We start from the raw sequence: 23,291 nt of genomic DNA, 5'->3' as shown, positions 1-23,291 counted from the left end.
TCTACAGCTGCCACAATGATCTAAGGCTTATAAAGGACCCAGCGACGTTCAGTTTTGTTTCTTTTAAATACAAACAGTTGAACTCTGTTTCCGTTCCCACGCGAGTCTCCTGAAGTGTGTGTTATGCAAAACGACACTAATGAACAATGCATCAGCACAATGTAATGCTTTGACCTTAGTCATCAGAGAAGATAGCTCACTTCGGAACGTATCCCCCTGCGGCAATTATAATTAAATATTGTTACGGAGTTCAAGCAGTGAGAAGAGTATACAGGATACTATTTACAATAATTATAGCAGCTGACAAGATGGTAGGCAGCTCGCGATATCCAGAGCGTCGTCTTCTTCTGACAAAACTTAAAACGTCTTCGTCAGCGTGTCACCGGCTGACACGCTGACGAAGACGATGAAGCAGCGGCTGAGTACTGGTTAGGAGGCGGGCGAGTGATACGACTTAAGACGCGCCACGTGGACCACGTCGGAGAGATGCTGAGCCACGGTTGGCTCAAGAGTTGCGACTTCGTACGTGACGTCAGTTACCTGACGCTAGACACGGTAAGGGCCCCAGTAGCGTGAAAGTAGCTTCTCCGAGAGGCCAACGCGTCGCGACGGTGACCAAAGGAGAACGAGGGCACCCGGTGTGTAATGGACGCCGCGATGGCTGGCGTCGTATAAGCGCCGCTCATTGTCCTGCGACTCCGCAAGTCGATGTCAGGCAATATGGCGCGTTTCTTGTGCTTTGAGTATGGCTTCACCGCCGTACTGAGATGTAAAAATGCGCAACCAAGGATTTGCAGCCGTGTGCTGTGTGCTGACGGAACGCTCTGTGTTTTGTAGGCAAACTCGAGGCACCCGGGTCTAGAGAACATTTCCGGCCAGCGACTGCCTGCCGCGCTGATCAGCTTGCCACAGACAAGGATAGTAGCGAGTCACCGACAGCGGATTCAGAGAACTCGTGCCTTGATCAGCCACCTTTCCAGTGACTGGCGTCACCACTGACCAAGCTGCACGTAATCGACGGGAGCGCCCTCTGAGTCACCTATAAATAGCCACAGCAGCCATCATCGTGTGGGATTTGCAGCCGAGTACAGTGTACAGCCGAGTACAGCCGAGTACACAGAGTACGCTCTGTGTTTTGTAGGTGAGAGCATAAAATATGACATTAGTGACCAAATAGTGTTTTTGTTCAAGTAGTGTTTTTGCTCCAGTATGGGAACTGACTTGTACACGTACCGTGCCAGAATAGGTCGTTTTGTTGTGCATAGTATATCTAACGAGAATCATCCACCCTTGTGGATGAAACCAAGTGCATTTACAGGATGCTGGCGTCGGGGAGGGCGAATACTTGTGGTCTTTTTCTGTGTCGCACACTTACTTATTTGCGCTGGTGACAAGTCTGACCAAAACATTGCTCTCGTTCAAGAACTAGCGCTGCCGAATGAAAAATTCCACAAAGACATGTCTAGTAAGATAAGGGATATTCAAAGGAACGTAACGGATATCAAAAGGCGGCTTTCCGAAATTGAAGACAGATTTTAGGTCGTGAATAACTTGCACGACGACGTCACCATTATAAATGCCACACTTCAAGCATCGCATGCTCAACTAAAATCTATTGAAAACAAACAGGCTGAACATGCAAGCATAGTCGTTGATGATTTGAACAACCGAATGCGGCGAAACAATCTCATCTTCAAAGGCATCCGTGAACAGGAAGCAGAGAAATGGACAGACACAGAGAAACTGGTAAGCGACTTTGTGGCGAAAACATTGGTGTCCAAACAGGTGAAATCGAACGCGCTCACCAAATGGGCCGGAAAAGACAGATTATGTGCGCCCTATTGTTCTGAAGTTTCTAAACACTAAGGATAAGAGCACTGTTTTGAAAAATGCCTTTATATTAAAGGACTTCAATTCGCCTCGTTTATGGATCGAAGAAGACTGCTCACCTTGAATTCATCTGATTAGGAAAAAACTCAGAGATCTTGCACGCAGTGAGCGGCAGTCGGACAATGAAAAGTACAAATTGCTGCTCGATAAATTTTGTTTTCAATAAAAAAATATATGCCTTCGATGGTGCAGTTCGGCAAGTTATTCCTCTTCCAGGACACGAGGCGGATGCTAGATCAGACTGAGGCAAAAAACATGGCGCAGATAAAAAACTTTCATTCATCGTGTGTAATTTTTGGAGTTTGTTTGGCAAGCAAGACACCCTCAACGCACGCATTTAATGCTGTGAAGCGGATATAGTGCAGGGAACTGAAACGTCGTTGCACCCTGATATCGACAATAGCGAACTTTGTTTAGTAACTTTTCTCTGCTTATCAAAGACAGGTGCACCTCACGTGTTGGTAGAATTTTAATTGCTGTGAAAACTAATTTTCCAGCCACCTTGCTAGACAGCCCTTCATGTATGGCAATCTTGTGCCTTGCATTGTGACTGCGTGATTTTATTATCGGCATCATCGGTGTTTGCTACCGTCCACCGGATTCACCTACTGAGTTTCTCAGGGACTTGAATGAATCACTGAGTTTTATACATGACAAATATCCGACTTCAGAAATATTTCTTGCCGGCGGCTTCAACCACCAAGGTATAAATTTGTGGATGTACACAGGCGAAGGCACTGCAAGGAAACATGAATGTAAAGAATTCCTTTGTTTGATTTCTCAGTTCAGTTTGTCACAGATTGTTTCTGTTCCGACACGTGGCGAGTGGGTCCTAGATTTTGTCTTGACAACGCAACCTGAAAAAATGACAGTGCATGAGTCGGAATGTGTCAGGGACCACAATGCTCTTCACTGCGAATATACATTACAAAAAAAAAGGAAGCTGGAAATTCCTAGGAAAACTATTTACAATCACGCACGGGTGAATATTGAAGGATTGGTTAGTGAACTGTCATTGTTCAGTGAGCAAGCAGTTCCTTGAATCAATATCAAGCCGCTGTTCAAATGACAACTTGAATCTACTGAGCGCTGAACTGAAAAAATTAAAAGAAAGACACATTCCAAAAATCACGCTCACAATGTCATCACAGAGCGTATGGTTCAGTTCCAACGTTAAACGTTGCATCGGGAAGAAAAAGCGCCTTTACACTAAGGCAAAACGCTCGGCATCTCAGGGCAATTGGAATAATTACTATGTGCAGTCGAGAATATGCCAAGTAGAAATTGAGAGAGCCAATGATAAAGTTTTAATCATGACATATGAACTTTACTTAAAACCAATACTCAAAAGTTCTGGAAAGTAGTCAATCCTAAGCCTCCTTCATCTAATCATATAACAACAGTAAAAGACGGTGATTTTATTCAGCCATCTGAGGTTGCCACCGAATTGAACCTACTTTTAAGCTCCGTGTTTACTAACGAAACACCACTTTCCACAGATTTTAATGCTATTAGTATAAACGCGGACGTGAATGACATCCAAACTACGCAGGGAGGCATTGAGGAATCTATTGATCGTTTGCCGAGCAATTCAGCCTTCGGACCCGATGACATATGTCCAAAACTGCTCAAGTTAACGAAACCAGTGATAGCTAGCATACTCGTCCCAATTTTTCAGCAATCCATTGATACAGGAATGGTGCCTCACGCTTGGAAAATCGCATGCGTTATACTTATATTTAAATCTGGAGATTCTTCTGTACTTTCAAATTACAGGGCCATCTCATTAACGAGTATACCTTGCAAAAGTCTGGAACACATCATATCATCAGCATTAATGAGGTACCTCAGTCAGCAGAACTTTTCTTGGAAACCAGCACGGATTCTTGCGTGGCCGTTCCAGCGAGTCACAGTTATTTGAACTCCTCGCCGACCTGCATGACGCTATAATCCATTTAAAGAGAATTGATACCGTATTCATCGCCTTTACAAAAGCGTTCGACAATGTTGCTCACAATCGTCTTATATTTAAACTTGGAAATCTAAACATAAACAGCAATGTCTTGAACTGCATTGTTAACTTTTTAACTAACAGACAGCAGTTTGTGTCTGCCAGTGAATTTTGCTCCGCACTAACCCATGTAAAGTCTGGTGTTCCTCAAGGCTCGGTGCTCGGGCCGATTCTCTCCCTTATTTACATTAATGACATAAGCAGCAACCACACTTCTACAATTAGGCTATTTGCAGACGACTGTGTTATTTGACATAACACTCATGTTCATGACACTAATGCTTTGCAATCGGATCTTGACAAAGTCTCTAAGTGGTGCGAACAGTGGCATATGGAAATAAACGTTTCGAAAACGAAACTTGTAACATTTACGACGGCTAGAGTCCCTGAACCCATCTTGTATTCTATCGATAACGTGGCCATTGAAAAAGTTCCTGCAATCAAATACCTAGCTGTCCACATTTCTTCTGATTTGACATGGCACAAGCACATTGAATATATAACCACCAAAGCATCCAAAACCATCGGTTTTATTAGACGTAACTTCTACTTTGCAAATCAGGCGACCAATATCTTAGCACACACAACTTTAGTCAAATCACAACTAGAATATGCCGGCTTCATGTGCAACGAGCATCAAGCTTATCTTGCCGATAAACTAGAATCATCTCAAAATGAGGCTTCTAGGTTCATCACAAGGAAATACGCTCGCTACTCCAGCATCACAGATATTAAATCATCTCTAAATTTAAACTCACTTGAAAAGCGATGACTTGTCACCCTGTTATGTCACTTTCACAAGATGTATCACAATCTTGCGCCGTTCACAGAATCTCGCATCAAACCAGTACATCGCATTTTCCCCCGATTAGACCCCTGCTTCAAAGTGCAACCCAAGATAGCTCACATCAAACTTATGCGTCATTCGCCACTGTTCCTTGCGATTTATCATTGGAATAAACTACCTGCAGAAATCGTTTCCGAAAATAATTACGACGCATTTGTGAACAAACTGAAGTGCTTACTCTATACTGGTTTTCAATAGATGATTATCAGAAGCGTATTCTTTTTTACACTGTCTTGAGCATTGTGGTCCACGTGTGTGCATGTTTTAAAACACTTCTTTTATCCAGATATGTTCCCTGCTTTCCTGAGCGCATGTTTGATTATGCTTTTCTGATTTTGCACTCTGTTATGCAATATTGTCACGTGGTAGTGACGGCGAAGAAAGAAGCAGTACGGTGGAATACAAAACTAGCTTTTATTGGGCGAACCTGTGCCCACAAAACAGGCTACACTTATAGCACAACGAAAGCGGCGAACACAGTCGGCGATCGTCGAAAATCTGATCAGCGGGTCAAGCGCGTCGGCTTTTATACAGCAATTATCGAATGTTCCAGATTAAACGTTGGGACCCGCATGCCTTCTGAAATGTTCTACACCATTCGTGTCATGCGATGAAATCAGATAACACAACGTTCGGCGACAACAGACAGCGGATAGAAGCATCGATAACTTTCCAGAAACTTCGGATACATGCAGGCGCGTCCCGCGCTGTGCGATAACATTGTTCGGCGGCAAAACTTGTCGCCCGATAAAGACAAGTACACGTGTCAATACCCCCCTCTTAAAAAGCATCGACCCGATGCTGCAAACAATCGAAAACAATAAGTAAGCACTCATAGCAAATAAAAAAAAACAAAATAAGGAAAGTTCGTTAGCGTCCGTAAAAGGGTTTACGACGCACCACGTGGACCACTTCAGGTCGTGCGCGACGTCGCTGTGAATGCGATATGCCGTCTGGCACGACCTCATAGTCCAGAGCGCCAATACGTCGGATGACCTTGTAGGGTCCGAAATAGCGTCGGAGTAATTTCTCACTGAGTCCCCGTCGGCGTATCGGTATCCAAACCCAAACACAGTCGCCGGGCTGGTACTCAACAAAGCGTCGTCGGAGGTTGTAGTGTCGGCTGTCGGTCCTCTGTTGGTTCTTGATCCGAAGGCGGGCGAGCTGTCGGGCTTCTTCGGCGCGCTGGAGATAGCTAGCGACGTCAACATTCTCTTCGTCAGTGACGTGGGGCAGCATGGCGTCGAGCGTCGTCGTCGGGTTCCTGCCGTAAACCACCTTAAACGGCGTGATCTGTGTTGTTTCTTGCACCGCCGTGTTGTAAGCGAATGTTACGTACGGCAGGACGGCATCCCAGGTCTTGTGTTCGACGTCGACGTACATCGCTAGCATGTCGGCGAGGGTCTTATTCAGCCGCTCCGTAAGACCATTCGTCTGCGGGTGGTAGGCCGTGGTCCTCCTGTGCCTTGTCTGACTGTATTTCAGAATGGCTTGAGTGAGCTCTGCTGTAAAGACCGTTCCTCTGTCGGTGATGAGGACTTCTGGGGCGCCATGTCGAAGCAGGATGTTTTCGACAAAGAATTTCGCCACTTCGGCTGCGCTACCTTTCGGCAGTGCTTTAGTTTCAGCGAAGCGGGTGAGGTAGTCTGTCGCCACGACGATCCACTTATTTCCGGTTGTTGACGTCGGAAAGGGTCCCAGCAAGTCCATCCCGATCTGCTGGAATGGTCGGCAAGGAGGCTCGATTGGCTGTAGTAATCCGGCTGGCCTTGTCGGCGGTGTCTTGCGTCGCTGACAGTCTCGGCATGTTCTGACATAACGGGCGACGTCGGAGGTCAGGCGCGGCCAATAATACTTTTCTTGTATCCTCCATAGTGTCCGGGAAAATCCGAGGTGTACAGCGGTCGGATCGTCATGTAGGGCATGCAATACTTCTGGACGAAGTCCTGACGGGACAACAAGAAGGTAATTGGCGCGGACTGGCGAGAAGTTCTTCTTCACGAGTAGACTGTCTTGAAGCGTGAAGGAAGATAATCCGCGCTTAAATGCCCTGGGGACCTCCGACGTTCCGCGGATCAACACTCGAGGACCCGGAAACCTGGCTCGAAACGTATGAGAGGGTCGCTAAGTTTAACAGTTGGGACAGCGACGACAAGCTGCGGCATGTCTATTTCGCATTGGATGACGCCGCCAGGACGTGGTTCGAGAATGGGGAAGCCACCTTAACGACGTGGGACCTTTTCCGAAGCGGCTTCTTGCACACGTTTACAAGCGTCGTGCGAAAAGAGCGAGCCCAAGCTCTACTAGAGACCAGAGTGCAGCTGCCAAACGAGACGATCGCAATCTTCACGGAGGAGATGGCCCGTCTTTTCCGGCACGCCGATCCGGAAATGACGGAGGAGAAAAAAGTTCGCTTTCTGATGCGCGGCGTCAAGCAAGACCTTTTCGCCGGACTTATTCGTAACCCACCGAAGACTGTGGCTGAGTTTTCTGCAGAGGCATCGACGATCGAGAAAACTCTGGAGATGCGCACCCGGCAATATAACCGCCAGGGGCACACGCCGCAGTATGCCATCCAAGGACTAGGTTCGGACGACCTTCAAGAGACCATCAGGGCCATTGTGCGCGAAGAACTGCGCAAGGTCCTGCCTTCGTCGCAGCCTCAAGTGGCCTCTATCGCCGACATCGTGAAGGAAGAGGTGCACCGATCCCTTGGAGTTCCTGAGGTGCAACCCGAACCACCGCAGCCGGAAGCAATGACCTACGCCGCCGCCGTCGCCCGCCGTCAAGGTTTCGAGCCAGGTTTCCGGGTCCTCGAGTGTTGATCCGCGGAACGTCGGAGGTTCCCTGGGCTGCTGCAGCACGATGGAGGATGCTGGGGCTGCCATTGGGGTTGACTTGTCCACAATCTTCTTGGTCTTCTCAGGTAGAAGTCCGTGCTCCGGGGGCAGCTGTTGAAGACGGCGGCTTGCTCGATGTTCCGGGACGGCGCTGGTGTTGTCTTTGCGGTCCGGGCTTGTATTACGGCTTGTCGGGGGCGTCCGGTACATGGACGTAAAGCACCTCCACCAGATGTCACGTGGTAGTGACGGCGAAGAAAGAAGCAGTACGGTGGAATACAAAACTAGCTTTTATTGGGCGAACCTGTGCCCACAAAACAGGCTACACTTATAGCACAACGAAAGCGGCGAACACAGTCGGCGATCGTCGAAAATCTGATCAGCGGGTCAAGCGCGTCGGCTTTTATACAGCAATTATCGAATGTTCCAGATTAAACGTTGGGACCCGCATGCCTTCTAAAATGTTCTACACCATTCGTGTCATGCGATGAAATCAGATAACACAACGTTCGGCGACAACAGACAGCGGATAGAAGCATCGATAACTTTCCAGAAACTTCGGATACATGCAGGCGCGTCCCGCGCTGTGCGATAACATTTGTTCGGCGGCAAAACTTGTCGCCCGATAAAGACAAGTACACGTGTCAATATGATCACTTGATGATCACCCTATGTAATGCCCCTAAAGGGCCCTTAGGGTATGTGAATAAAAGAAATTCAGACTAGCAGACAGAATGGTGTCGAAAGGTAGCGTTGGGTCGAGGCCAAACAAGAAGAAAAATGGAGAGAAGCCTGCATTGTCATGGCGAGACGAATTAAGGGCCGTTTATAGTCCGACGTAACGCACGCGCGCGCACGCTACGTTACGCCGATGAAAACGACACCTCTATAGTCGGGCGCACCGGCGCAGCTAACGTAACCGGCGGCTTCCAACGCGCCCCAACGGGCCCGGCGCCGATTTGGCTCCGGAGCCATTCGCGCGTCGAAGTCGGCGGAACTCTCGCACCACAATGCATTGCGCGCGAAGAAAAAGGCGCCAACACAACTCCGCAGACGGCTTTTGCGGACGGCGCGCGACTTGGCGAACCTTCTGCGCATGCTCCGAAGATAGCAGCCTACGGCGCGCGCGTTGAAGTATAGAGGGGATGGCATCTCGGCTGGCGCAGCGCAACCGACGTAGCGTGACTGACCGCGAACGACGCTTGCCCGCGCGCCGATAACGTCGGACTATAAACGGGCCTATATGCGCGAAAGTAACGAATGGCAACGCAACGTCCCCATCGCGATGGTCAGCGGAGACATACATGGTCAACATGTCGGTAATGATTCGGTTAAGATGCTCAATTAGACCGCTTGTTCGTGGATGATAAGCAGCAGCAAGTTTGTGTTTAGTCGCGCAAGAGTGTCGAATGTCATTGACAACTTTAGAAAGAAAGTAGCAGCCTCGGTCGGTGAGGAGCTGTCGAGGGGCACCGCGGTGAAGGATGACGTTCCGTAGGAGGAAGTCAGCGACATAGTTTGCACAGCTTGTGGGAAGCTCCCGTGTGCTTGCATATCGGGTGGCGTATTCTGTTGCTACAGCAATCAACATGTTCCCGGAAGCAGACGTAGGAAAACGGCCTAAACGCTCAACACCTACACGGAATAGTTGTTCGGATGGTACGTCATGTGATTGAAGGCGGCCAGCAGAGAATGTGGTCGGCTTTTTGCATCGTTGACAAAAGTCAAACGCAGCGATATAATGGCAGACGTCTTGGTATAGACCAAGCCAAAAGAAGCGCGGACGAACGCGGTGGCATGCTGTGGCACGCAAAGGTGACCACAAGTCAGTACGTAATGAGGCTGGGCGAGAACAGTCTTACGCAGATGCTCAGGCACAACAAAGAATCGATCAGAGCCCTCCGGGTGCATGTTATAGCGGTACAATATGCTGTCGTAAAGTTCAAGCCTACGAAGGGAGGGATCGGGCGTCGTTGAAATGAGCCGTTGAGAGAGAGAGAATAAACATTTTTATTCGGTGAATGCAGCTTTGGAGAGGCGTCCTCATTCCAGAATGCCTTGAGCTCAGGCCGCGTCCTGGGCCCTCGCAATCAGCCGTTGCTGATCCTCGAGGTCGGAGCTAGCCAAGGCTCTCTTCCAAAGCTCGTTAGTGGGGTAAGGGTTTGGAGGATTAAATGGTGCCGCTCTGCAACCCCCTACTATGTGCCTGAGGGACCCGGGCTCTGCGCAGAAGCGGCATTGCGGAGAGAATTGTGTAGGGGCTATCAGGTGACTTCTGGTTGGGTGGGGGAATGTATTAACCTGTAGAGCTCGGAGGAATCACTCCTGCTCTCTAGGTAGTGACTTTTGTGGGGGTGCATATGTTCTGCGGGTTAGCTTGTAGTGTTGTGTGATGTCTTGGTACGAGACTAGAGGGTGCATGCGCTCGGGTTCAGATTCCTCGGCGTCGGCTCGGTGGGTCAAATCTCGAGCCACGTGGTTGGCGACCTCGTTGCCAGGAATGCCTTGATGAGCTGGCGCCCAGATGATCATGACTGATCTCGTTGGCGGCTTTTGATCGATGATCCGGAGCGTAGTGGTATGAATTCTGCCGCTAGCAAAGTTGCGGCACGCCTGTAGGGAGTCGGTCACTATGACTTCAACCTCTGTTTGGGAGAGCTCGAGGGCTATGGCTGCTTCCTCGGCTTGGAGGGGATTTTGTGTTAGCGACATGCTGCTGCGATGTTCTTTGTTGACGACTACAGTGGTTGTTGTGGCTGCGCGTCTGGGGTAAGAAGCAGCGTCCGTGTAGGCTGTAGAGGGTAAAGTCCCGTATCGCTTGTGTATGGCCAGGGCGCGGGCCTCCCTTCGCTCTGCGTGGTGCACTGGGTGCATATTGCGAGGTAGAGGACGTACGGTGATGTTGCTCCGGATGGCATGGGGTAAGTTCACACTCTGAGGCGGCGGATGGCTCAGAGGGGCAGAGAGCCCCAGGCGTAAGAGGATGGACCTCCCTGTTTCCGTAACCGCCAGCCTTGTTCGCTGACTGGATAAATGTGCCTAGATCAGCTCCTCGGCCGTGTTGTGCACACCTAGTCGAAGTAGGCGTTCTGTGGACGTACTGATCGGCAGGCCCATCGCCTGCTTATATGCCTTTCTGATCATTGTGTTGATTTTCCTGAGTCCCTTCGCGTTGAGTAATGCGTATGGAATAGCGTAAGTGATTCGATACACGACGAAAGCTTGGACAAGCCGAAGCGTGTCCGCCTCCCCCATGCCTCTTGTCTTGGTTGTTATTCGCCGGATCATGTGGGTAACTTGGGCTGTTGTATTCTTAAGCTTTTGAATTAATATTGCGTTGGTGCGAGCCGACTGGAAAACCATTCCCAATATCTTTACGCTCTGAGACGGAACGATGGTGTGTCCCTCCAGTTGTATGTTGATAGTGGGCGAGTCGGATCTGTGCTTCTTAGTGGCCTCCCGGAATTGTTCCGCTCCAATATCGCGTAGCAGTCAGTGAGCGACCGGTGACAGGGATGCCAGTCGCAGAAACGTCAGGGTGGTGCGACAAGCAGTCCGCATCTTGATGTAAACTGCTGGTCTTGTACACAACTGAATAGTTGTATTCTTGAAGGCGCAGAGTCCAGTGGCGAAGGCACCCTGAAGGATCTTTCAGGGACGAAAGTCAACACAGAGCGTGGTGATAAGTGATGACTGTGAATTGCCGGCCATGCATATAGGGGCGCAATTAGCCCACTGCCCATACGATAGCCAGACACTCGCGTTCGGTGAAAAAATACTTGGGCTCAGCAGGGGAAAGAAGGCGGCTGGCGTAGGCAATATCACGTTCTCGTCCTTGTTGTTTCTGTTGTTACCTTGTTGTCACCGTGGCGACTGGCGCCGGTACGGACTTCTTTTGGAGCTTACGCATCAAAGTAAGCGAGGATGGGCGGGGAGATTGGGCGACAAGACTCCCGAGCACAGAAATTTCACGACGACCGAAGTGGCACTTGGACGAATTTCGTTGTAGCCTCGCCTGACGGAAAATAGATAGGATCGTCAATAGGCGTTCGAGGTGCGCCGCAAAAGTCGGAGAAAAAAGCGATCGCGTCATTCAGATAACAGAGCCAGATGAACCACTGGAAACCGTGTAGGAGGGCGTCCGTCATTCGTTCACATGTGGCCAGGGCATTACATAAACCGAACGGCATCACTCTGAACTGATAAAGGCCACCGGGAGTAATAAAAGCCGTCTTCTCGTGGTCTATGTCATCGACGGCAATTTGCCAGTAGCGGGAGGAATGGCCGCTGGAGGAGAAATATTGTGCTCTGTGCAGGCAATCCAGGGCATCGTCAATGCGTAGCAGCGGATAGACGTCCCTATTTGTTACTTTGTTGAGGTGTCGATAATCCACGCAAAATCACCAACTGTTGTTATTTGTTTTGAACTAGTACAACAGGGGATGCCCATGGGTTGCAAGAAAGTTCAATGATGTTACGAGAAAGCAGCTTGTCAACTTCATGTTGAATGATGTGTCGCTTAATAGGCGAGACGTGGTAGGGTCGCGATAGGTAGGGCGTCACAGCCTAGCCCCGTAGGAGCTTGGGTGTGAGTAAAAGCGCCATTATGCGAGAGCAGGACATCCGGATTAGGGTATACGATGTAGTCACCGTCTGGTACAGGTGGAACGGGTGAAACACATATGTAGGTGACGGCATGGTGAGGGAGGTGAATATGCTCTGTGGAACATACCCGCATCGGCGCACTATCGCGAGGATCAATAGCAGCAGGTAGAGCGAGTTGCACAACACCAGCAGAACAGCCTATAAAAGCGGAATGTGTAGACAGAGAGTCAAGTCCCAGGAATAGGTCGTCAACCCCTCCCCCCCCCCCCAGTGCTCTAGAACATAAAATAAAACACAAGTGTGATGTCCGGTGACACTCACACGAGCTGTACGCAAGCCAATAACGGCTGGTGCTCCACCGTCGGCGACTCGGACCACAGGCGACGGGCCAGGAGTGAGGACGACTTTATTGAGACGATTCCGAAGCTTAGCATTCATCACAGATACGTGCGGGCCAGTATCAATCAGAGCTCTAACAGGTACACCATCCACGTTCACTTTGATGAGGTCCCGATGTGTGGGCAAGGTCAGAGGAGGATTTTTGCGTCGGGTCGGTTTGGCAGCATCACCTCCAGGTGCTCCACCTGTTAGTTTTCGGGAAGCGTGCGCCGGAAGGAGCTAGGAGACGGTGATTGACGAGATGGGAGCGATCGGGAGAAGCGGCAACGTGGCGAAGGAGAGCGGCTAGAGCGGGTAGGCCAGGTTGCGATACCACCTATGAGCATTCAGGAGGTGGTTCCGTGTGAGATTGCTGGACGGAGTGTAGTCAGGCCGAATAACTGAGCAGACGTTGCTGAAGCCAACGTTGGCCAATTTCTGGCGCACGACGGACTGGATCAATCAGACGGCCGCCTGGCCATTATCCGGGCCGCAGGTTGGGATCGGGACAGGAGATGCGGCTTCTATTTCACGTCGGATGATATGGACGATATCATCAGAGCAATTCGGCGTGGGCGGACTGCGGAGGTCTCTGCAGGTGGACGTAGCAGCCGTATTGGGAAGACTAGGAAATAGATGTGCAATGCGGCGACTCGGCTTCTTCAAACCGCCGGCATTCGGCAGTAACGGCTTTCACAGTGGAAGAATTCTTGAACATAAGGAGGTGTGTTCAAGAAGGAAGACATCATCTGCTATACATTTAGTGACATATGCGACTTTATCTGGTTTGGACATCTTCTGCTCCACATTGCGGCACAGAGGGAGCACGTCCTGGATGTACACCCAGCCACAAAATATTACGGGCCATGAAATCTGAGAAACAGCTGAATATCTTAGCAACCTCACAACGCAGCCTGGTATTTTTGTTTCGGGCGTCGATTATAATATACTAATAACATTGTCCTGTACAGTTTTACTCGCGACTGCTACGGGCTGCTCGGGAATCGAAAGTCTACCGAGATCTCGTGGCCCGTAAACTTTTGTGGCCGGGCGTATGTGAGGTAGGATTCAATGCACGTTTGGACACTCGAAGCGAGGTCTGTTTGGACGGCACGTTGACGTCCAACAGGCTTGCCAAACAACTCCCTGAGCTTCTGTTTACCAATGTCCCAGCTAATAGGTTCCTCCTCGTGGGTCTCAAACCAGACGCCTGCCGTGCCTGCGAGGTAAAATATCAAATTAGCGAGCATGATGATCTGGTCCCAGTGGTTGCTGGCACTCACCCGCTCCTATAGTTGAAGGGAGTCTTCAACATCAGTGCCGTCGCTGCCAGAGAAGGTTCCTGGGCCGCGGGGTTGTGCTGGAATGACGGTGGGCGTGGGTGCCGACGCGCCCGAAGCATCCTCGCCTTCAGCTGGCACTGTAGATGCAGCCAAGGAGCGCCCGCTGCGTAAATCCGTCTTGGTAATGATCCCTCAAGCTCCACCAAAAATGTTACTGGGTTAGAAGTAGTCAGAAGTATATATACAGAATATTTACAACAATTGTAACAGCTGACGAGATGGTAGACAGCACGCGAAGTCCATAGTGTAATATTCTTCCGACCAAGCTTAAAATGTCTTCTTCGTCAGCGTGTCACATTATGTTACCGTCGCAACAAAACGCAGCAAACTCACCATGGACGCCGCTTCTTCGCCGCGCCAGCCACACATTCTGTCGATTTTGTGCTGCCAGCTCAGCTAGCGACGAAACGGAGCAAACAACATTCTCCTTCGTAGTACCTAGGCGAAGACAAATCTCAAACACCAAAAGTTCCCACATTTCTCTCTCGCAACCTCGGCTCTTCACGCATGCGCAGAAACAGTGATTAAATTCAATTTTCATGTGCTCATGGCAGTGGTTGGTAAAGTCGGATACGCTATGCCGTAGACGCATGGTTCGCTCGAATTTTACCCTGCGCTTTGAACGTCATCCGCAGCAGCGTCGCGATCAGTTGCCGCAGCGCTAGCGGACAAGTGCGTGGTGTACGAGCGCTTCTTTGTTTCTTATTTAAAACAGCGCCAAAAAACACGGACAAGGGAGGACACAGGACGAGCGCTGACTGCCAACAACACCTTTATTGTAGCCTGCGCAAATATATACAATTTGCAACAGGCATAAAAAGAGTGAAAGAAGGGGAGGGGAAGGCGAGTCATCATCGGTCAACTAGTGCTGCGCATGCGTCAGTGACATTAAACAATATAAATGAAACCATAACATGGTGGACACAGGCCAAACTGCTTAACTTGTAAGGAACTTAAGTTCTTTATCACAAAGTGCAATAGAAGGGGAACTAACACAGGTGGCTTCTAACTGACACATTGAAAATGCCTCAAAGATTTCTCTGGCCAACTAATTGCTGTACCTTTTCAACACACGTGTGTGGTCAAGGAGTGGAGTACAGCCACACTTAGCACAATTAACAGCCAGATTACTGCCAGTATTAATCTTGACACAGTGAGCATGCTCGCGCAAACGTTTATTGATACAGCGTCCTGTTCGCCCTATATAAGTGCAGCCGCAAGAGGTGGGAATGGAATACACTACATTGGTACTGCAATGTACAGGCTTGGTGACATGTTGCTTATTGCACGGTCCAGGTGTTTTCCTACTTTCGTTAATTTTTTTTTCACTTCCTTCCCAACTTGTTAGGCGCAGTGAACACGACCTTTATACCAGCCCGGCCTGCGGCATTCTTGATGCGATGGCACACACCATGTATATACGGTATCGCAAAAGTCTTGATTAAGGCATCACCCGCTTCGCGCTGTTTCTTGGGGGAACGAGCCTCTTTCAATAAAACTTCCGTCAAGGATGACAGCAGTTGTTCAGGATAGCCACTTGTTTTAAGCCGCTGGACTTGAGTGGAGAGGCTGCTGGACATCGAGTGGTGGCAAGAGCGAACGACCGCATTTCTAAGGGCCCCTAGGGCGGTGGAGCGCTTCACCACTTTAGAATGGTTGGATGTGTAGGGGAGAAGGTGTTTTTTGGAACGCGGGGCATACATCCAACGCGTGTGCCCTTCCTGGAGGTGTAGTGCAAGGTCTAGGAAGCGGATTTTGCCGTTTTCCGGCAGTTCTCTTGTGAACGTCAAACCTCGATAGATGCACTTGAATTTTTCAAACACTTGGTCGACCAGGGTTGTGGCTTCATTAGGGTGGGCAGATAGGATCACCAGAAAATCGTCGACGTAGGGAAACACCTTAACAGGAATTGTGCTGAGTTGCTCCTGGAGGAGGCTATCATAGTGCGCCAACAATAGATCACTCATTATGGGCGCAATACGAGAGCCTATGCAAATCCCGTTCTTTTGCACATAGAACTCTTCATTATGCTGGATGACGGTAGATCTTAAGTAAACCTGCTGCAGGTCCAGGAAATTGGTGACGCTGGTGCCAACTGCATTCTGGAACGGGACTTCACCTATCATTTCTATGCCTTCCTGCACGACGGCGAAGAGGTCATCTTGAGGTAAGGAATATTATAGGTCTTTGATGTCTACCGAGAATGCCTGTGCTCTATTGATAAGTGACTCCTTTCGGAACTGGTCTAGCTCTGTCGAGTTGCGTACTAAAAACGGGTCATTTATTGGAAGCTGCCTGAGACCTTCCAGAAGGTAGGACCCTAGGCACTTTTGCCAAGTACCCACTTCTGAAACAATGACTCTGAAGGGGTGGCCCATCTTGTGAGGTTTGACAGTAAAAAAGGCGGAAAGGCAAATTCCTTAGGAGCGCTTGATCGCCTTAGACAACGTTTCTAGACCGGCTTCCTCACATCTGCCTACGGCGAATTTCTTGGTCTTGGAAGGGTTGAACCCATCGGCAACTTTGAAATTTTCTTTGAGTGCGCATTCCGCGGAAAGGTGAAATTGGTGAAAGCCGCCTTTTTTATCTGACACTAGCAACTTTAAGTCACTACTCCGCAGCGATTCGATGATGCTTGGTACCTTCGGTCGACTAGCACCGGAGGATGCCAAAGAAAGTGCATCAACACACTCCAGAATCACTCTTTCGTAGTCGGGGGAAGCGGCTCTACTCGCCGTCGTTATAACAAGTGACAACGCTTCGACTTTGTCAACCTTAGGCGGAACGCAGAACTTAGCTCCCAAGTTCAAAACTTTTTCCACTTGGTGCGGAATAACTACCTTTCCCAGTTTGGCAACTGGCTGGCCAGGCGGAGGCCCAGGAGGCTTACCAGTAACTCTGGGACGAATGGCACGCCAAAGAGCTTCTGTGAGAACAGACACTACCTTCAGCTGTCAGCGGAAGTCTTGAGCGAGCCTGCTCGGGGACGAATTCCTTGAACACCCCAGTAGAAGTAGGTCCTTCAGGAGCCTAATCTGCCTCCAGGTCTCCGACCTCAAGAGGCAGCACAACATGAGCGCTTGGTTCTCAGCTGGCAGGAAAGGGCCTACCAACAAGGCTACTTGCGGAGGCACGAATGAGCGTTTGATGGCGAACGTAAAAAGGCGGGCGTTGCAGAAGGCGCGCACAAGAAGAGCTGAACAAACGGATGGCTCAGAGAAAACACAAAAAGGAACAAGTGTGTCCGATTGAAGTGTGTCCCATCGCATCAAGAAAGCCGCAGGCCGGGCTGGTATAAAGGTCGTGTTCACTGCGCCTAACAAGTTGGGAAGGATGTGCAAAAAAATAAACGAAAGCCGGAGAACACCTGGACCTTGCAATAAGCAACATGTCGCCAAGCCTGCACATTGCAGTACCAATGTAGTGTATTCCATTCCCACCTCTTGCGGCTGCACTTACATAGGGCAAACAGGACGCTGTATCAATGAATGTTTGCGCGAGCATGCTCACTGTGTCAAGATTAAGACTGGCAGTAATCTGGCTGTTCATTGTGCTAAGTGTGGCTGTACTCCACTCCTTGACCTCACACGTGTGTTGAAAAGGTACAGCAATCAGTTGGCCAGAGAAATCTTTGAGGCATTTTCAATGTGTAAGTTAGAAGCCACCTGTGTTAGTTCCCCTTCTATTGCACTTTGTGATAAAGAACTTAAGTTCCTTACAAGTTAAGCAGTTTGGCCTGTGTCCACCATGTTATGGTTTCTTTTATATTGTTTAATGTCATTGACGCATGCGCAGCACTAGTTGACCGACGATGACTCGCCTTCCCCTCCCCTCCTTTCGCTCTCTTTATGCCTGTTGCAAATTCTATATATTTGCGCAGGCTACAATAAAGGTGTTGTTGGCAGTCAGCGCTCGTCCTGTGTCCTCCCTTGTCCGTGTTTTTTGGCGCTGTTTTAAATATGAATGATCCCTACCAACTAGCTCGCACCCAAACCCTTCTGTACTACTTTGTTTGTCGAAGGCGCAAGCGCAGCACGTTCGCTTCACTCAACCCGAACAGCATGCTACTGGTCAATCAAGCTAGCGCGGGATGCACCCTGTTGCAGCTGCTCCGGCGTGCGATGGCACGCGTTCCCGCGGCAGCCGGAGTGGTCTCTAGAGCTCCCAATTTTCGGCGACTTGGCGCGACTATGCCACGCAAGGATCGCGTCTGCGTTAACCCCGGCTTGCCGTACCTTCAGCTTGGCCACCCGAATTCGCTGTTCTTCGACCAGAGGCAGAACGCATCGAGATCCTGCTGCTAAACGTAGACAACCAGATCAGACAAAACCAGCTGGACTTAGAGAATACTTCGCATTAGGCGAACTTCGCAGGCGCGCAACGGCGTCGTAACAACGCACAAAGCTGCCAACTAAGTATCCTAACTGTGTGGTGTTAAGAACGGCCAGCTGCAGTGCAAGTTTTGCCGGCTAGTTGAACCTGTGGCGGCAACTTTCCTGGAGCGTCGCCTCGCACCTCTAGCCACGGCGTGGCTAAGTCGACTGTGTCTGAACAACAATAAGTGCGTCCTCGACTCTCCGTCGCTGGAGCCGAGTTTGACGAAGTCGCCGTTATGACTAAACGGGCTCGGTGGACCAACAATTGTTACTGAGCCGCAGGAACGTCTACTGACACCCCTTCCCACGCGCCGACCAAGACGGCAGACAATGGGCGGCCGGAGGACGCGCTGCAGCTCGGGGAATAAATGCCCCTACGGTGCCGGGTCGTCTCCCCTAAGATGCCTCGTATCCTCTACGGTGCTCGTCTCCCCTACGGTGCCTGATCAACTCACCTACGGTGCTTGGACGGCCGTTTCCATCACCTGGGTATCGGGGAAGGACCGAGTGTTTATAAACTGCTGTTGTGCGGCTTCTCAGGATGCTCTCTCTCAAGCAGTCATGTTAGACTGATGTACTTTCTCAAACAGTCATGTTAGACTGATATAAATACTGTAAATAAACTTATATGCCTCGTTCTCGATGAGAAGTAGTCCTTCCCTTCATCAACGTCCTCAGCGTGGATAAGTTGGACGACGGCATGGGCCAGCTACCTTCTAATTCATGCCCGATTCCAATCTTGACAACGGATCACGAGCGATGGGATTGAACCCCCAATCATAACAACTGGCTGACAGCGGTGAGATGGACTTTGCGACGTGGTGCTGTGTCTGCGGTGAGTGCATGGTTCTTGCTTTGACTCTCTATGCTTCATGTTGTGGTTGTTCAGTTTAGAACAGTAGGGAAGCTAGATTCTTGAGTGTCAGCTAGGTTGTGTTTTCCTAGCTAGATTTTGCGAGCAGTATCAAGGCAGTAAAACAGCAATCATGGAGTTAAGGAAACTGCTGAGACACGAGTTGTTGATGGTTGGTGAGGAACTGGGCCTAGATGTACGCAAGGAAATCCTAAAATCGGAATTATTGCAGCTAATTTCCGAACAGGCCAGTGCGGAAGAAATTGAAATGGGGTTTGAACTTCTGAAAAAGAGAGAACAACGAGAGAGAAAACAAAGGGAGAAACGTGATAAAGATCGCGAGTTAAGAAAAATGCAACTGGAACTTGAAAGCAAACGTTTGGAGTTGTCTCAAGGAAGTGAAGGCGCTCTGGGACGATCAAGTGAGGCACAATCATACGGCATGGACAGGCTATTGAAGCCACTTGAGGTCGGGACTGACATAGGCTTGTTCCTAAGCAATTTTGAAAGGACTTGCAAAAAGTTGAACTTCGGCGCGAGTACATGGCCAAAGCGGTTGCTGTCTGTGTTGCCATGTGAGGCGGCGAAAGTAATCGCCAGACTGAGTGCACAGGATGCATATGATTATGCAAATGTTAAGGCTAGTCTCCTGAAGAAATACCGCCTTTCAGCCGAAGCTTTTCGGCAAAGGTTTAGGAGCACAGGCGAGAAAGATAGCGAAGGGTATCCGGAGTTTGCATACGGCTTAAAGGCCAACCTAGTCGAGTGGCTCAAAAGCGCGGAAGCGTACAACAGAGACATGATCATTGGATGCATGTGTCTAGAGCAGTTTTACAAATCCATCCCCCAAGCTGTGAAACTATGGGTGCAAGACAGAGGGAATGTAAACACTGTGGAAAGGGCGGCTGCATTAGCCGAAGTGTGCGCAACCCGTAGAAAGTTGAACGCCGAGGACGGAAATTGGGACGGTCGAAATGGACCACGGAAACCATTTCCGTTCAAAAGGGGTTCGCAGACCAGACGATCGGAGCCTGTAGACGTGGAGGAAAAGCCCGCAGAGAAGAGCGAGGAGAAACTTAACGGGGAAGCCGCACAAAAGGAAAAAAAATTCGAAACTTTTATGCAAATCCGCTGTTATAAATGCTACAAACTGGGACATATAGCTGTAAACTGCGTGAAGCCTAGCGTAGTTTTTTCCTACGTAGAAGAAAAATACGACAATATGGAACTTTTAAGCCCCTATCTCCACGACCTGCGAGTTAATGGCAAACCATGCCGAGTGCTAAGAGACAGTGCCGCCACGATGGACATTGTCCATCTGTCTTACGTGACGGTAGATGACTTCACCGGAGAAGTAGCATGGATAAAACAGGTTGTAGAAGAAAACAGCGTGTGTCTGCCCATGGCGAAAGTCAATATCAGTGGAGCATTCGGGGAGCTAGAGACTGAGGCTGCAGTTTCCAAATTTTTGTCACTGCAGTATCCCTACATCTTTTCGAATCGTTCGAATCAGTTACTGCGTGACAGAGGGCTCAAACTGGGAGAGGGCATAGTACAGGCATTGACCCGAGGCCAAGCTCGTAAGATCGCGGCGCTTTCGGCTGAAAATGCTCAAGCTCCTCCAGCGGAAGCAGAAAAGGGGATAACTTCAATACCCGAATCCGAGCTAGGCCCGAGGGACAAAAGAACAGTTGAGGAGAGCCTGCCAGCTGACCAGCTCAATGAGAGCGTAGCACTAGAGTGTCAGAGTTCTAGCCTGCAGGAAGAGCAAGCTGATGCACTCACAAGCGAGACAGGGTCGTTATTATCACCGGCCTCAAAGAACTTTGATCAGCTCTTACGTGTGGATAGAGAGTCACTGGCAGCTGAGCAAAAGAATGATGAGAGCTTAGCTAAATTACGTGACACAGCTAAAGAAGACATTGCTAGGCGCAACGTGACGATACATGAGAGAGGAGGATTGTTGTATCGGCACTACAGAGGTCGAAAGGGTAGGATTTTCGATCAGTTAGTCGTACCTACTAAGTACAGGGAGGACCTTTTGAGTCTCTGTCATGGAAATGGGTGGACCGGCCACCTAGGCATAAACAAATCAAAGGAAAGATTGCTTATGGAATACTACTGGCCTGGTTGTTTCAAAAACGTAGAAAACTCTGTAAGATCATGCGACGCCTGCCAGCGCTCGGGAAAACCAGGAGAGGCATGGAAACCTCCCCTAAAGTAATGCCCTTAATACCAGAACCTTTCAGACGACTTGTGATAGACACGGTAGGGCCTCTACCAAAAACAAAATCGGGTTACATGTACTTGCTTACCATGCTGTGTCCGGCTACAAAGTTTCCATAAGCAATCCCTCCGAAAGAGCTCAGCTCCACCGAAGTAGTAGACGCGCTTTTGACACTGTTTGCACGAGTTGGGTTTCCAGCCGAAATTCAGGCAGATCAAGGGTCAGTATTCACGAGTGCGCTGACTTCCACATTTTTGAAAAAGTGCGGGGTAAAGTTAATACACAGTTCTGTCTATCACCCTCAGCCAAACAGTGTAGAGAGGTGGCATTCAGTGCTTAAGCGAGTTTTGCATGCGCTCTGTTACGAGCACAAGGATGACTGGGAGAACTGTCTGCCGGCAACTTTGTTTGTTTTGCAAACGGTTCCACATGAAGCGACAGGGTTCTCGCCAGCAGAACTAGTGTATGGGAGGACACTCCGTTCTCCACTGAGACTGTTAAGAGAGATGTGGGAGGAAAGAGGGGAGAGTCCAACAGTGGTTGAATACGTGCTAAATATGCTGGAACGGCTGAGCGCAACCGAAGAACTAGTCGAAAAAAACATGGGAGTAGCTCAAAAGAATGCCAAATTCTATTACGACAAGAACGCGAGGCTTTATACGTTTAACGCCGGAGACCAGGTGATGATCCTCAAACCTTCAAGGAATAACAAGCTTGAAGTTCACTGGGACGGACCCGTTAAAGTGCTGCACAAACTTTCAGATACTAACTATGCTCTGAAAATGCCCGGTCGCAGGAAGGAGGTGAGGATATATCACTGCAATTTGATGAAGCCGTATATAGAGCGGAGTGGAGTCGTTAACTATACCATCAAAGAGCAGGATGGCACTAGTACCAAGTTTAAGGAGTAACATTCGGTAAGCTAGCACGCTCTAAGACCCGTACAGCTAGAGGACCTAAAAGAAGTGTTAGGGGAATATATCGACTGGTTCAGCGATCGGCCAGGTAGAACCGAACTAATAACGCATGAAATAGAGCTGACATCAACCGATCCCGTAAGATCAAAGCCTTACAGGGTGTCTCCAAGACCGAGAGAAATTACGGAGGCAGAGATACAGCGCATGTTAGAGTTGGGAGTTATTGAGCCCGCTGAGAGTGACTACACATCACCGCTAATACAGGTAGAGACCCCTAACAAGGACCCTCGTCCGTGTGTTGACTACAGGAAGTTAAATGCCATCACTAGGGATCAGCTGTACCCGATACCCAACATTGAGGAACGAATTGAAAAAGCGCTGCTAAATACATTTCAACTATAGATCTCGTGCGGGGGTACTGGCAAGTTCCCCTTTCAGAAAGTGCCAGCCGCTATGCCGCATTTATGTCACCTGTAGGCACTTTTCGCCCTCTCGCACTCAGCTTCGGGGTGAATAATGCCCCGTTTAGCTTCTCTAAGTTGATGGATATTGTCCTAAAAGACTTGCACGAGTTTGCCTTGCCATATCTGGATGATGTAGCAATTTTTTCGGCCAGCTGGGAACAACACGTATCGCACCTCAAACAGGTGTTCTCACGGTTGAGGGAAGCCGGCTTAACGATGAAAGCGGAAAAGTGTAAATTTGGTTGTTCACAGGTTACTTATCTAGATCAAGGCAGAAAGCTGGGCTAGTTGGTGCGTCATCATTATTCAAAAGACTAGCGCAAAATAGCAGGGACAAAGACAGAGAAGACGACAGGACGAGCGCTAAACATCAACTGGTTTTTTACTGCGAGCGAAGGTACATATATACATTTCTTTGGTGCATGCGCACACAGTGTTAAAATAGTACAATCTCATTCCAATCAAAATGTGGCAGACTGTTCTGAAGTACATTTTTTTTCCTTTTTTTGGACAAGGCAAGAGAAGCCGTGCTGACACAGT

General features: G+C 49.3%; 1 protein-coding gene and 1 long non-coding RNA gene across 2 annotated transcripts; both read left to right on the top strand.

Annotated features, from left to right (window-relative positions):
• The first annotated feature begins 425 nt into the window (after positions 1-425).
• On the top strand, positions 426-16,067 carry LOC135906588 (uncharacterized). The gene is made up of 3 exons (XR_010565786.2): positions 426-555; positions 838-1,141; positions 15,981-16,067. It is a non-coding gene; the product is annotated as an uncharacterized lncRNA (long non-coding RNA).
• A 3,209-nt stretch (positions 16,068-19,276) lies between these two features.
• On the top strand, positions 19,277-20,728 carry LOC139060403 (uncharacterized; the record flags this gene model as incomplete). Its single annotated transcript, XM_070539498.1, has 1 exon — positions 19,277-20,728. A coding segment is annotated over exon 1 (1,452 nt), but the record flags the coding sequence as incomplete, so codon positions are not given.
• Positions 20,729-23,291: the final 2,563 nt, after the last annotated feature.

The sequence above is a fragment of the Dermacentor albipictus genome, chromosome 5, assembly GCF_038994185.2.
Source record: "Dermacentor albipictus isolate Rhodes 1998 colony chromosome 5, USDA_Dalb.pri_finalv2, whole genome shotgun sequence".
NCBI lineage: Eukaryota > Metazoa > Arthropoda > Arachnida > Ixodida > Ixodidae > Dermacentor > Dermacentor albipictus.
This window is presented reverse-complemented; position numbering and strand designations above follow the sequence as displayed.